The following is a 16,271-nucleotide window of genomic DNA, read 5'->3' on the forward strand; positions in this document are numbered from 1 at the left end:
GCCAGTGGAGAGATTTTAGGGCTGGGGAGATGCGGTCCCTGGGCTTGAGGCCAAGGATAAATCTTGCAGTCTCATTCTGGATTAGTTGAATGGGGTGAAGGGAGGAGTTAGATAGGTTGAGGAAGAGGATGTTACAGGAGTCCAGCCTGGCGAGGACCAGAGCTCTGGAGACATTGAGCTTCTGGGGGAAGGTGAGGAAGGGGAGAATGCCTCTGAGGAGGTGAAGTTCAAAGTGGGCCTTCTTGGCAAGGTCTGTGATATGAGGAGAGAGTGGAGTCGAAGATGACAACAATGTTTCTTTGCCTCACAGGATGGTTAGGGGTGGGCCCATGCAGGGCGGCCAGAGTGTTGGCAGGAAAGGAGGGAGCTGGAATCCCAATGAGAAGTATCTCGGTCTTACTGGCATTAAGGTAAGGATCGTTAGCAGTGCACTATGCCTGAGTAGCAGACAGTCAGGTATGAGAGTGGAAGAGGAGGTGGCAGTGGAGGGAAGCTTAAAGCAGAGTTACGTGTCATCTGCATGACACTGGAATTAGGAGAGAAGGCAGAGATCAAATGTTGAAAAGCCAAGGTGAGAGATTAGAGCTCTGAGGAACACCACGGGTGGAGAGTGGGATGCAGGAGAGAAAAGGACCTAGTTGAACCTGGGAAGGTCGTTCAGAGAGGAAGGAGGTCAGCCAGCCAAGAGCCGGGTCCGTGATACCAAGGGAATAACATGCCCATGGGTAGTCAATATGCAGGAAAATAACCCAACACACCTTCAAGCTTTTCGTCCCTCTCATGTCATTTCCCCCTATCCATATTCTAATGCAATAGCTTCGATTTATATGTAGCGCTAATTGCCCAAACTAAAAACAAGCGGCAAAACGATTGTGGAAAGTTACATGGCCCATGAGCAGAACCGAGAAAACAAAAAATACATTAATGGCGCGGGAGCGCCATCTGCTGACAGAACGCAAGACATCAGTGGAAATGAGGACATGCAGGTAAACAAGAAACGGGAAACTGCTGTGGCATGTCAGGAAGCACGACAGAGAAACAGCACCAATAAGAGAGGAGTCGAGAATAGGCTGATTGCGAGAAGGTCCCTTGGAGAGCCATTGAAGCAATGGGCATAGCAGAGCCGAACCAGGGGTTATGGCTGGTCTCCATAAGCTAAATACTGAGCCTTCTGGCTTCTCTTTGCTGAGTACGGGGGCACTGGGGGTTCTTCGTTTTCCCTTTGGTCTAATGCTAGACACGACTATCCAGCTGAATTCCTTTAATGTTCCTGTTAGTCATGGATACATCCCTGGGAGAATTGCATTGTTGCCCTTTCATGCACCCACTGTGCCACACAATGCACACACTGCACACACTGCAGGAACTGCTCCACCTGAGGATAGAGGTCCACCTTTTCGGCTTTTATTGTGTAATGTGCTTTTAAATGTGGACACGTTCTGGTTTCCAAAAGGCGGGCAATGCTGTAAAGTCTCAACATGCTCTTCTGCCTCAAGCGCTGGGCCAGAGAGGGTCTTTCCAGTGTAATGAGGTCGCAAATACTTTTCTGCTCAAACTCCAATCCTTACTCTAGAGGTAAGTGAGGGTGATAAATGTTGTGTACCGGCACCCGCGAGCAGAACATGACGGTAGCACTGGTACCGTCATTAACAGTACCGGTGCTACCACCCTCGCCATTCCCATTTGAGCCCTATTGGACACACTTTTAAGAAGAGGGGTGACCTTTCCTAACCCTTTTGGTTGGGAGGGCTAGGTTAAATGGGCAAAACTGACTCTGCAAATCACAACACAGGTACAACCCACGTACAGAATGAAAGAACAGGTAAAGAGAGGTGCATGAGTAAAATGTTATTCACCACCTGAACAAGAGGAGTCTTGGCTGAGCTTCAGTTTCCCAACCTGGGCCTGCCTTTCAACTGATGGAGCTTTGCAGTGCCCAGCCTTGGAAATGCTGCATCTGGTCCCATTTCCTACTGGACCTACTTGCTTTCCCGTAGAGGACAGTCGCTTCCTGCTGGCTTCACCACTCACCCCAGAGCAGGGATGGCATCAGATCCTTTACATTTTTTCTGAAAATGTGCCATGGCGCCTTGGGGGCCTGGAGTAGGAGCCCCGGGTTAGAAAAGAAAATATAAACCTTTTCGGACATTGCAGACCGCCACCACCTTCTGGCAGCCTCTAGCAGTGTTCTTAGCACCCTGTTGCCTTTTTATTCAGGATTCCCCATCATTATCACCCTGCTGTCAAAGAGCAAATAATAGCTTTTCAGGGGACATTTAGTGTTTCAGCCCCTTGCTGCCTGCCTTTCCTGTGATAACATGCAGCTTTTAACCACCCCCTGCATTCTTTTAACTGTGTTATAATTTAAACACCCCACTCGTGCCCCTGACTGTTTTTTACCAGTTGTAAGGCAAAGGGGGCTCCCAAACCTCATGCTGAAAATCCCCACCAGCCTGGATACATCTTCAGCTGGCCCTGCCCCCCCCCCAGAGCCAACTGCCAGGCTGACCCAAATTCTACAGCTTTGCTGCTTTGCTCATAAACGCATGCAAACGTGGTCAGTACATGTATGCTTGTACCAATTTGCTGGACATTTACTACATTGACATGATGTAAGTGGTAAAATAGCTCAGCGGGTTGATGAACCAACTGCATCCCATCAGAGCCAACTTAGACTTTCACCCTATTGAAAGCGATCAAATGAGTGCTGTTGAGTGGATTTTAGAATCCCACCCCACTGCACACCACACTGCTCTAGGCTCACACCATCCATTGCACCACACATATGCACACAGCCCCAACACTGCTCTATACTTGTATTATCCACCGAGTGCATGAATGTACACAGTCCCAACCCTTGTCTTAACACACCTCCTCCCACCCTGCACTCACAGCATCCCCAAACTGCATGCAGTCTCACAGCCCCAAAACTGCTCTGCACACACTGTCTCCAACACTCACATACAGGCTCTTTCACTGCACACATGCTCACACAGAGCACACAGAATTGTACTATACACATAAATCAACCTCACACCCACACACATTGTCCCCAGCACCATCACACACGCATTGTCCCCAGAAATTCATTGTAGCGTACAAAGACACTAACCCCAGCACTGCATACACATACTGCCCCAACACTGCACACACAAACTGCCCCAGCATGTATTACACACACACCACTGCTTCAGCATGGCCTTGACACTAACCTGCATGCACACAACACCAGCTCAGCACTGCATACACACACACACACACACACCCACACACTGCCCGAGTACTGAACAGACACCAAATACAGTACTGAACACTCACCCCCCAAAGCTCTGTGTACACACTACCCTCAGAACTGCACTGTGCACACACACACACACACAATGTTCCAGCAGTGTACTCCACTCTATACACACCTCCCTGCAGCTCACACTGCCCAAGCACCACACATAATCATCCTACTGCCCCACATACATACACACCTACAGGATATGTCTTTGCAGGCTAACGGACATACTGAGGTCTGGGCTCACTATGCTGGTGGTCATCATTGTATCTTGCTTTATTGTGATACATGCAAGTAATGGAATTGGGCCTCACTGTGCTAACTTGGTACATTTGAATCCACCATGGCTTTGGATAACTTGGCATATTAGTAGCTGCCCTATCTGTGCAAAGTGGGCATAATGGAACCTGCCATTGATGTCCAAGTTGGGTGTAGACAACAGGGAACCTGGCACTGACTACTAATTGGAATCATGGAGATTGGAATGGTTATACCAATTGTGCACAGCCTTGATAATGGTGTGGGTACATGGGTATTGAATGATAATTATGCAAGAACCTAGTTTATTGAAGGCAGTGCCTAGTAATGCTATGCCTACCTGGAATTTCGATAAGAAAACATTGAACTGGTGAGTGCCAGGGATTTTGTTGTCATTGCCTGCTATAGGGAAGCAAGATATGGTACATAGTGTGAGTACCAGATCACGACATGACAATACCTGACAAATTGTGGTACTATCTGGGCTCATGTTGGAAATAGCTGGTAAGTGCCTAGAGTTATGAATACAATGGGCCTCATTACGCGGTAGGTGGTAAGGGATTACCAGCATCGGTAAGGTCACCGGTGCCGGTAATCTCTTACCACCCTATTCCGAGGTCCCTTAGCGGGTCCCTTCCTCAATGCCTGGTTTTACCAGGCGTTATGGATGGGATCCGTTAAGGGACTTCAGAGCTAATAACGGTACCGCAAATTGTGGTAGCGTTATTAGCTCCATCCCCATTCCCATTGAGCCCTATCGGGGCTCGAATGGGAATGGGGAATGGTTTTCGGAATGGGGACTTACTGGGTCCTCCACGGTTGGAATGACCCGGTAAGTCCCTATTTCGGGAACCTGGACCCGGAATGCGGTAAGGGGGTAGCCATGGTGCTAATAGCACCATGGTTACCTCCTACCGCGTAATAAGGCCCAATGCCTATAAAATGCTTAAAGATGAGCCAAAACTGTTGGCTTCATCAATACCTATTCTAAGTGATATCTAAAGTGTTAGAGCAGGCATGGTAATAGGCAAATGAGTAATTGGGTCTGACGACCTTTATTATACTCAGTATAAAAAATTGGGTTCTTATATCACGCTTCATGTTGGAGTCCAGCCTCTAAGCACGGGACCAGGTATTGAACCCGTGCTGCTCAGCGTTGTCTTCCTATCAAGGCAGCACGTTACCCCTGAGCTATCTTCCCGGCCCCAGTATCTGCATCTCCTCTCCCTCTCTCAAATGCTCCTCCACCCAGATCCTCTTCTTTTACCACCACTCTCACTCTAATGTGTTAACGACTCTCCTCCTGTCTACTCTCTTCTTTCACTCTTCCCCACCCCCACCTTCCGTTCTCTTCCATTCAACTCTTCCACCAGCCAGAGAGGGGCTCTGAAATGATTGTTAAATACCCGGAAATCAAAGATTTCCTCTTCTCGGGACAATTAACAACCTTATCCAGCAACAACAAGTATTCATCAGTCTCAGAATGGGTAGACATTTTTTGTTAGGATCCTTCCTTCAGAAAGAGCTTTCTGTGCACAGGTGAAGCCGCTGCAGACCCTCTTAACTGTTCCAGCTTCGTCCTGTGAGGCTCATCGAAGCTTTAGCGCTTTGTAACGACTGAAACCCTTGCTACGTTCAACAGTCTCAGAAAAGACTGCATCATCTTGCTGTGGGCAATATACATAAAGATAACATGGATCTGGTAGAAATATAAGCCATAGCAAAAATAATTTGTCATGTATACTGAATGCCACATAAAACCTAACAAATGGTCGTGATGGTCATTGAATATGAAATAAATGGTCCTTTTTACTATGTGGCTGTGCCAGTCATCCAAAGGGAGATAGTGAAGGGGAAGCAGAAAAGCAGTCAAGGCGATGGGGCTGATCGGTCTAGATGGAATTTCATGTTTATCCTATTTGTCATATCGTATGTATTTTATATCATTTTATTTCGGACTTATGTTTCTTTATACCCTTGTAAACGAACCAGAGTGTGTTATGTAGTACACATGTATGAAAACAAAATATATATTGTGGATCACATCCTATTTTGTGGCTCAGGTTATTGTTTGTGGATAGGTAAGATGTGTTATCAATAACCAGATCAGCACACACCACACTCTTAATGTTGCCTGTGAATTTTGTGACAACGTCAATGGTGTATGCATGTGAATGGCGTGAGGATGGGCCTGCCTTGATCTCCTCTCACTCACCATGTTTTCTGTCAGCATCTTGAATGAGTTTCCATCAGTAGTGTCCTGTTAGTGCTCTGGGGCCCTAGGGCTCTGAACTTCCCCTAGAAGTGGCACCCCGTACAACAGAAATCACACTGTGAGGGTTCTTTCCAACTATGCCACTTCAGTGCTTTGAGACACCAGCAGTGTGGCTTTCTCCACCAATGTATTGTCAGTGATATCAGACTCCAAAGTAGTTTTTGTATCAATAGCTAAAATGGTACATTTAAAAAATGCATTTGGATTATTTGATTGTTGAATCTAAATTAGACAACTGTAAGCTTCTCCCTCCTGTAACCAATGTTACAGGAGTCCAGCAGTGCAGAAACATATCTCTGAACTTTCTTTCCTCATTTGGAGGAACCTCATTAAAATATTGATGTTAACCTTTTTTTGCATAAAAGATAACCAATTGTGACCCCCTTTAAAACATTCTCCAGGGCGAACACATCAGTTGAACGATATTACAATATCAAATCCCCCTCACTACGACTACATTGAGATCTTCCAAGAGATTTATAGAATTTTGTTTCCTTAAAATCCCTTAGATTTCAAGATTCCCAGATTTTGAGTGTCTCCTTTGCCCCTGGGTTTAGGAAGAGTGGACTAGATATGTGCAGTTGGTTTAGGATGACAAGTTGGTAAAATGTTTGAACGTTTTAGCAGTACACACATGTTCTATTTCTGTTTTGATAGAAATTACAACCATCTTTACATTCTGTGCCATAGATGAGTAATCTACAACTTATTTGAAGTGTATCTGTGTTTTTAAAACTGCCATTATTTGGCATCCTTTCTTAAAATAAATCGAACACATATGTTTATAGGGGCTTTAACGCTGTAGCACTTAGCTCTACGGCAGTTTGGATTGAGTCTGTAGCAAAGTCCCCAAGGTGTCCCCTGGTCCCCAACCCCAGATTTTGAGTGTCTCCTTTGCCCCTGGGTTTAGGAAGAGTGGACTAGATATGCGCAGTTGGTTGAGGATGACAAGTTGGTAAGAGTGGGCTCAACAGAAGCATGAGTGAGTCTTGGAAATAGACAGAGCGGAATAGATGTGTCTTCATAGTATGGTAGAACTTCGGTGTGTCAGCTTCACTGCACAATTCGGTTGCCATGGTGTTGCAGAGGGATGAGCCATGCATATGGAAGGATATGCCCAGAGGCATTTTGACCTTGTTGGGTTGTCGGTTAGCATGTTCAGGGTCAATATTGCCACATTTCTTGCTGGTTGCTAGGGCTGGAAGACCTTTCTGAGGCCTCGCGGGATTGGGGCCAGTAGTGATGGTATGAAGGGTAGTGATACATGTAGCAAAGGAAGGCAAGGAAGGAAATCACTAATGAAGGCCCATGGGTGTATCAGGCACTCAGGATGACCACACTGTGCGAAAATCACAGTAATGTAGCTTAAATGGAAACACGGCTGCGTGTCCGCCATTAAAATAATCAAGAATGTCTCCACCCCTCTCTCCCTAACCCGTGTACCCTACTTGTAACATTCTGTACCCCCATGTCCTTCTAAGTGTACCCTTAAAATTCTATCCTTCTAACCGTATCTTTGTTATTATCCTCTTTCACTGTATCCCATCCTTGTACAACACTCTGTTGCTTCACAGCTAGGGGGCGCTACATTAACCCCAGCAGATGCATACAATGCATAAAAAGAAGTAACATTGTAGCAATGAGAGTGACGGGAGGGGGCATTAAAAAAAATCATGGACATTTGGAAAAGAGCAATGATTTGCTTGATTTTAAAAATGGACTCCTCTATTCAAATTGTTTTCGTTCTTCTGGGCCCATCCAAAGTTTCGGTGCTACAAATATTGAAGATTGCTGCTAGAGTTAACCCCTTCCTTCGTGGATAATGCTCCATATTTTGCGAGTTTGAAACAAACTTTAACTGTACCTTTTGAGTGATTGTCAGGATTCAAAGGTCAATTATGGGACTGGCCGCACTAAGGTTTGTATTGAAAACAGGCAGCGGAATGCCTTAGTGGATTCGGGGTTTTATTTCTGGAGTGGAAACCCAGCCCTTTTTCATCAACATTTCCACTAAGAGTCCCATGAAAGATTTGTGGTCCTACAAAAGTGCACATTATGTCATACCTGGGCCTTCACATGTGTCTGGCATGGATGGACAACATGAATATCGCATGGGTTTGAAGGTTAGCGCCACTTCATAAGAGAGGTGGATGCCAGCAGAATTGTTTCCTTCCATTGCTGTTCTCAACTCTTTCTAAACATTTGTATTTTTAAGGCCTCTGGAATCGAGCAATGCTACCGGTGGATCGTCAGCGGAAGGATGCAAGGACATGATACGGATGGACCTGTTCGTTCACTTCTCCCTCATACCGGCAGTAAGTTACAAACCTCATCCAAGCTTGTGGGGCTTCATCTTTCCCAGTGGGTGCCCTGGGTTCTTCTTGATCAGTGCTGGGTCACACAAACACAGGTGGTAATGGCATAAGGAATGAGTATGTTTAGCTGTTTATTTATTGGTGCTTTGCATTGTGGTGTACGCAACTTGCAGTCACTTCATTTTGCAAGGATATAAAATAGAGGTTTGGGGGTGTCTGGGGTGCGGGAAGACAAAAAGAAGGAATGAACCAAAGAGGTAGGCTAATTAACAGCTAAGTGCAAGGTTGGATTCCAGGACCGATGTAGAGGTGACCAGGTAGGAGAGTGGCCATGTCCATCCTGATCAAAGACGAGGGGGAATCCACTTTACTCTGTGTCAGAGCCGGGAGGCCCACTCGAGGCTGTCTTCATGCTAGTTAAGGTTTATCTTGGATGGTAAATTAGGTTTTTTTATTCCCCAAATTCTATTTGATTAAAGGAGACACCATTTCTTTTTCTCTAAGGACGCACACTCTTTGGGAAAGCAATTTGTTGGACCATTCCTTGGCTTTAGGACATGCTATCCTGTTCACTTCCTAGTCTTCAAGTTCTCTGAAATCTTCCAGTTTGTTGATAGGTTCCATATGCAAGGGACATTTGGCTGAAATCTAGGCCGAAGCCTGGCTAGATGTCCCGGTGGCGCCCGTGAGCTCACAAGACTCATTTCTTCCATTTGGCCTTTTGCTGGTATTATATTTCAGATGCTTCATGATGACTGCAGAAATGCAACCATTTTAGTTGTTTGTTCAAATTACATGATTCCCTGCAGTTCACCGGGGACATTCCAGACTGGATATGGCATTGCTCTCTAGATCCCTCATCCCGACGGTTACCCGATGTGAGATCCTCCAGAGGTTCCTCCCCGACCACACCCCAGTTCACATTGGTCTAGAACTCGGGGCTCTGACGAGCCAACGCCGTAAACCATGGCCCTTGTTAGGAAAGATTTCGTAATTGTAGGTAATTTTCCTTCCATGTGGCAACCCCTAAACTTTTTGCTGTTGTTTTTCACCTTGTTCTTGACTTTGCCAGAGAAGTGCAGCCTTCTGCTGCACTCCTCTGGGCTTTCGCTCCTTTTCTTATGGGGAAACTGACATGCCCTTAAGACAGTCAGTACCGGGGAACGCTGTTTCCCGTAGTTTCTTTTATCATGTTGCGGCTTTAGTGCAACATGACACAAGAGGGCACTGTAAGCTAAGTTACAGCTCTCTTGGGTCTCTAGCCTTCTACAGGCCCTAGATACTCGTTTAGGATTGTATTTGATCGGTGCAAGTAATTCAGGGACGGGAATGGTGGCAGCGATCGTTTTCTTATGTTTTGAGCTCCTTTTGGCGTTCTAAGCGCGTTTCTCGCGCTTAACCCAAAATGGTGGCCTGGCTCCCAAAATGGCCAGACCACGAGGCTCCTTTGTCTTGTCCGCTGACCGTCTTGCTCCCTTCACCTTCAGGATGTGGGCTGGGATGTCTGGTCCCAATACACATCCTGGGTGCCAGAGAGTCTAGGGTGGTGTGAATGCCTGGGACCACCGTGGTCCGTGATTGGTCCACGTATGGTGTGAGTGTTGATGAGCGGATCTCCCATTGGGTCCCCTCCATTTTGGCGCGAAGGGAACCGTGGATTAGAGGGGGCTGGAAACACCACTACCATGTCGATCTCCTGAGTTCTCACGAACGAAGGAATACAGGAGCCAAGTATCCTGCAACCAAGAGGCTGGACCGAGGAATCGCTGGTGACCCGCTGAAGGACTTCTCCTCTGCACTGCTGTCGCCTTGTGAAACCCTTTTCACCTTTGATCGAACTAGAAGGCCTGTACTGGTACTTCGACCCTTTGGAATAGCGGGAACAGCTTTTCTCGGCATCTTCACCATCTCCTGCCAGTAAGCCTTCGGAAGCGTCTCTGGGCCATCCAGCTGACTGACCAGCTTACACGGGAGTCTTGCTCTGTAACCGCCGCCAGGTTGTGTAGTATTTCGAGTCCTTGTCACTCTCACACGCTTCGTACACTTGGCGTTCCCAAGTCTGAAGTGAGTAGTGTACATTTGGCTCAGATACACACGGCCGCTCCGTTGCCCTGCTGTGGTAACAAACTGTGCGGGTTTCTTCGATTGGGACGTCTTTTTTCTCAACACGACGACGAGGCGTTCCCTGCTCTTCTGAACCTGCCAGCTGCTGAAACTGACGCGAGAAGCCTGGGTCTGCTTGCATCGGGGACCGGTGAGTAGCATAGCTAGGATCTGGTCGCCCTCCTGCAGGAGCCCATTGCTTTTCCCCGCTGTGTAAAACAGCACCCTTTTCTGTACTCGCGCTCTGCTTCTGCCCACTGTGGAGGCTGCGCTTGAGTCGCGGAACTTGTTCTTCTTCTTTTGTGCTCTAAACTGAACTGCCTGATTTCCCTCGAAGAGCTTCTCCTTTTGCCCGTTGGCACCAGCGTGTGCAGGTACTTTTGAGCACAAGGCTCCACTCTTCGCAGGGCTCGGACTTCCATCTAGTTAGGTGCCTCTGAAGGTGAACTGGGTCTAAGCATTATTTCGCACTGCCTGTTTTCCCTCCCTTTTAGGTGGACTACACATTTCGTGCATATAACGCTTGAGACTTGTTGTATTTGTGTATATATTGTGTTGATATGGTATGTGTTGGTTTACTATCGTGATATTGTGATTTTCTCGCTACGGTCATTGTTTTAAAGGCCTTGAAATAAATGTGTATATATTTTTAATATAACAACTGTTTGGAGTAGTTTGTAAGTGATCTTGCTTTGTGTGCTCATTGCGGGCTTTCAGTCACCCTCACCCCTCTTGAGACCTAGTCTTGACCGCCGCGATCGCTACCTTGATTGGTCTGGCTCGTCCAGAGGTTACCCTGTTCCAAGTAATTAGGTTGGCCTTCTGAACTTCTGCGCCACCAGGACAGAGTTCAGAAATCCGTCTTAACAAATTGGTGTACAGCGGTGGGATACGACTGAAGGTATCCAGTGTTGCGCACGAACTAAGGCATTTCAGGTTATTCCAACCAGGACACGTAGTGAATTGTTGTAGTATAACTTTAAAAAGGCCATAGTCCTATCTAACAGTATGGAAACAAATACCTTGTTAACTTTAAATGCTTCCAAATCAGAAACATTGAAAAAGATGTGTGCGGAGAGAGGTGTTTCCTCTCAAGGCACGAAATTGGAAATGATCCAAAGAATCGTGGCGTGGCAAGAAGCGCAGCTTGACGCTATAACTTCTGAGGACAGTGCGGAAGGTGGTGGGGCTGCTCTCACTGGTAGAACCGACGGTTCTGCCGCTGCACTGATCCATCGCGACCACGAGGACAGGGAGGATGAGATGTCTAATGTTTCCTCTGCCAGTGCTGATGGGGAGGCTATGCTTGAATTCAAGAAGCAGGAGCTGCGGTTTAGGCAGCAGGAGCTTGAATTCAGCATAGCCAAACTAAAAATCGAACAGGCAGAAAAACAAAAAGACAGGGATCACCAGTTGGAACTGGCTAAGCTTCAGTTTGCAAATGGGTCCAAGGGTCCTGGACATGGGTCTGGGGCTTCCTCTCATCCACGGTTTCTGAAAGATCTGCTCAGTGTGTATGAAGAAAGGAATGACATTATGGACTGGCTGAATGCATTTGAGTATGCATGCGAAGTTCAACAAGTTGACAATGCTGATAAGATTGCCTGGTTACTCAGCAGACTGCCCCATTCTGGCTGTAGTGCCATTATGGAAATGTCGAAGGCTGAGCGAGCTGATTTCGCAATGTTAAAGCAAACTTGCATTTTAAAGTTTGGGAAGACTCCGGCCCAATATTTGAAACGTTTCAGAGAGTATAAGAAAAAGGAAGGTGGTACTTGGGTATCTTATGTCACTGAATCCTTGAAAAACATAACTGGCTGGGTCGAAGGTTATAAGGTTTCTACCTTCGAAGGCATGATAAATCTTGTCATGCTGGAACACATTTTTGCATCTTCTTCCCCGGAGCTTAAGCAGCATTTGGCCGATTCGAAGGAGATAGATCCTAAGAAGCTGGCCATTGCAGCCGACTTATGGGTGTCACATCGAGTGTCCCATAAGGACAAAACTCATCCTGGTAAGCAGGAGGAAGGGAAAAAGTCCAAAGATATGGAGGGTGGTGAATCTGATAAATCTTCTTCTCATAAGGGCCACAAAAAGAAAAGTAAGGGTAAGACACAAGAGAACTCACAGGGTAGTGGAGGTCAGCCTCCGAAACAGAACTTTGGTTACAATAAGCCTCCCTATGTAAACAGACCCAATGGATCTTGTTTTGCTTGTGGAGCAACTGACCACGTGAAGGGGGATCCCCGGTGTAAGGTTAGACCTTTGGGGGTCCACTCCGCTAATCTGGCCTTCTCCTCCTACAAGGAAGAAGAGATCACAGGAGCATCCTTCTCCTCAGACTCATTTCCCAGCGGGATAGAGGCTGAGGTAGTTTTAGTTTCCCTGGGTTCCTGGGAGCCTAAAGTCGCAGAGGCTTATGCTAGGATTCCGGATAATACCAAGCACTACTTTAAAGACAGTGTGCTGATCAATGGAGTAGATACTCCAGCTCTTAGGGATAGTGGGTGCAGTCGCACTGTAGTGGATTCTATCTTGGTAGACTCAGAGGAAGTTGCCAGAGCTACTCTGATGCCCACTAAGTTGGCTGACGGCCCACTCCGTATGTTCCCAGTAATACCTGTAAATCTTACTTTAAATGGTACAGCAGTCAGGATTCCAGTGAGCATTCAGAGAAACGTCCCGGGAAAGGTCTTGTTAGGTAATGATCTCAGAGCTTTAGGGCTCGTAGGAGACACTGCCGAAAGACCCTACACACGGTCTCAAGCACGGGCAGCATTGGCCAAGACCAATGTGCCGCCCCAGCCGAAGGGGAAACCCAAGGCGAAAGGAGTCGACAAGTCACGACGAGGGAAAGAGAATATTCCCCCGAGCTCGCCTACCACTGAGGTGGAGGAAGTTGGTCAATCGCCCGGGCCTGACGAGGAGGTGGCGATGCCTGAAGTATTCGACCCCAACGATCATCCTGAACTAAAAGACTTGTTAGTTGAAGGAGGTCCTGATAGGGACGAATTCAGTAAAGGCCAACGTGAGTGCCCATCTCTGGAAGGCCTAAGGAGACAGGCCTGCTCCCAGCTTGAGGGTGAACCTCCTGGGACGCATAGGATTTATTGGGAAGGTGGACTCCTGTATAGTGAGCCCACAGAGTCTACAGAAGGAGACCATAGGAGGTTGGTGGTTCCCCTTGCTGTTAGGCCCTTCCTCCTGCAGTTGACGCATGAAGTTCCCCTTGCTGGTCACCTTGGTATGAAGAGGACCAAGCAAAGGTTATCCATGCACTTCTACTGGCCCAAGATGGGGGTGCAAGTAGAAAGTCACTGCAGGAGTTGTGCCTCCTGCCAGTTGTCTGGTAAGGTTGGCGCGACAATCCAAGCTCCGTTGGTACCGCTCCCAGTTGTGGGGGTACCATTTGAAAGGGTAGGGATCGACATCGTTGGTCCCCTTGACCCGCAAACATCCTCGGGCAATAGGTTTATCCTGGTACTGGTCGACCATGCAACCAGATATCCTGAGGCCATCCCATTGAAAACTGTAACTGCCAAGTCAGTTGCAAAAGCTTTACTCGGCATATTTACTAGGGTTGGCTTCCCTAAAGAAGTTGTGTCGGATCGTGGCAGCAACTTTATGTCGAAGTATATGCAGGCTATGTGGAAAGAATGTGGGGTCACCTACAAGTTCTCTTCTGCATACCACCCCCAGACCAATGGTCTGGTGGAACGTTTCAACAGAACGTTAAAAAGCATGATTGGGGCTCTGGAGGAAACTCAGAGAAGAAAATGGGATCTTCTTTTACCATGCTTACTGTTTGCCTACCGAGAGGTACCACAGGAGGGTGTTGGCTTCAGCCCCTTCGAACTTCTGTTTCGGTCATCCCGTACGGGGACCCTTAGCCATCGTCAAAGAGGGATGGGAGATGCCCACTCCCCCTGTTACTACCAACGTAGTTGATTATGTGCTAGGGCTCAGAAAACGGATGGTACTTCTCATGGGCTTGGCTAGTGATAAATTGAAGGCAGGACAAGCGCTGGTGAAACATTGGTATGACCAGAAAGCTTCCCTCATCAACTTTACACCTGGTCAGCAAGTCCTGATCATGAATCCCATAAGGCCTCGAGCTTTACAGGACAAATGGTCAGGCCCTTACACAGTGGTGGAGCCCCTAGGTGAGGTTAACTATTTAGTGGACCTTGGAAGGCCTGGACAGGATCCAAAAGTGTTTCACGTGAATAGGCTGAAGGCTTTCGTCCCAAGAGTCGAAATCGCAGCACTGCTACTGGCTTCAGATGTTGAGGAAGAGGAGTCGGAACCTCTCCCCGACCTGTTCCAAAGCGGTCCTTCAGATAGCTCCTTTGAGGGCGTCCGAGTGGCCCCTCATCTGACTTCTGATCAGCAGGCTGAGGTGAAAAGTTTGCTTAGGCAGTTTTCCCCCCTGTTTTCACAGTCGCCTGGTTTGACACCTTGGTGCAAACATAACATTGACACAGGAGACAGTGTACCTACCAAAAGTAGGGGATACAGGATGTCAGACAAAGTACGGTCTTATATTAAGACCGAGGTCAACAAGATGTTAGACCTTGGGGTGATTGAACCCTCTAGTAGTCCTTGGTCCAGCCTTGTGGTTTTGGTTCCAAAGGCAGGCACTTCTGAATTGAGGTTCTGCATGGATTACAGGGCTCTGAATGCTGTCACCAAGACAGATGCACACCCCTTGCCTCAAACAGATGAGCTGGTGGATACTTTGGGTGCCTCCAAGTACCTCAGCACGTTTGACCTCACTGCTGGCTATTGGCAAATAGCTTTAGCAGAACATGCCAAGGAGAAGACAGCATTTTCTACTCCAGATGGCCTTTACCAATTCCGGGTAATGCCGTTCGGGTTGAAGAATGCACCTGCCACTTTCCAGAGGCTTGTGAATCATGTGTTGAATGGGTTGGACGAATTCTGTCTTGCATATCTGGAAGATATAGCAGTTTTCATTGCCACCTGGGAAGACCATGTGAAACACCTCGGGATTGTGCTCCAGGCTCTTCAGAAAGCACACCTGACCATAAAGGCTAGTAAATGCCAGATTGGACAAGGCTCAGTGGTTTACCTTGGACATGAAGTAGGTGGAGGGAGGATACAGCCTCTTCCCAGTAAAGTACAAGCAGTACAAGACTGGCCTACCCCCACTACGCAAACCCAAGTGAGAGCCTTCTTAGGACTCACGGGGTATTACCGCAATTTTGTAGCAGACTATGGCACCATAGCTGCCCCTCTGACTGCCCTCACAACTCCGAAGAAACCCAAGAAGGTAACTTGGACCGACGAGTGTGAGAAGGCCTTCAATGGCTTAAAAGACTCCTTGTGCCAGGCCCCTGTCCTCAGGGCCCCTGATTATCAAAGACCTTTTATCGTGCAGACGGACGCCTCTGACACTGGGATAGGAGCTGTACTATCACAAGTAGATGAGAAGGGTAAGGAACACCCTATTGGTTTTATTAGCCGCCAGCTTAAGGACAGAGAGCTCAGATGGTCCACGGTAGAGAAAGAATGTTTCTCTGTTGTGTGGGCCCTAAGGAAGCTGAGGCCCTACCTATATGGGACCCACTTCACTGTGCAAACTGACCATAAGCCCTTAAAGTAGCTAATGAACATGAAGGGGGAGAATCCAAAGTTGCTTAGGTGGTCCATCAGTCTACAAGGCTTCGACTTCACTATTGAGCATAGGCCAGGTGTCCAACATAGCAATGCTGATGGGTTGTCCAGAATGTTTAACCAACCTGAACAAGAGACTCATCCAGGGGTGGATTAGTTCCCCCTGTCCATAGTCTGGGAGGGGCGAGTGTTAGGAAAGATTTCGTAATTGTAGGTAATTTTCCTTCCATGTGGCAACCCCTAAACTTTTTGCTGTTGTTTTTCACCTTGTTCTTGACTTTGCCAGAGAAGTGCAGCCTTCTGCTGCACTCCTCTGGGCTTTCGCTCCTTTTCTTATGGGGAAACTGACATGCCCTTAAGACAGTCAGTACCGGGGAACGCTGTTTCCCGTAGTTTCTTT

At 47.4% G+C, this 16,271-nt stretch overlaps 1 protein-coding gene across 8 annotated transcripts in view; it reads left to right on the forward strand.

The window, feature by feature from the left end:
* The window catches only part of LOC138504316 (stimulated by retinoic acid gene 6 protein-like), a 432,147-nt gene that overhangs the window by 258,132 nt on the left and 157,744 nt on the right, over positions 1-16,271 (forward strand). For all 8 annotated transcript variants that reach the window (XM_069624734.1, XM_069624732.1, XM_069624731.1 and 5 more), the window contains one exon: positions 8,032-8,131. In XM_069624734.1, the coding sequence (XP_069480835.1) occupies positions 8,087-8,131 (45 nt within the window). In that variant the 5' untranslated portion in view covers positions 8,032-8,086. The remainder of the gene's footprint in view (positions 1-8,031; positions 8,132-16,271) is intronic.

This window comes from Ambystoma mexicanum, chromosome 11, assembly GCF_040938575.1.
Source record: "Ambystoma mexicanum isolate Mex_15411 chromosome 11, UKY_AmexF1_1, whole genome shotgun sequence".
NCBI classification, from domain to species: domain Eukaryota; kingdom Metazoa; phylum Chordata; class Amphibia; order Caudata; family Ambystomatidae; genus Ambystoma; species Ambystoma mexicanum.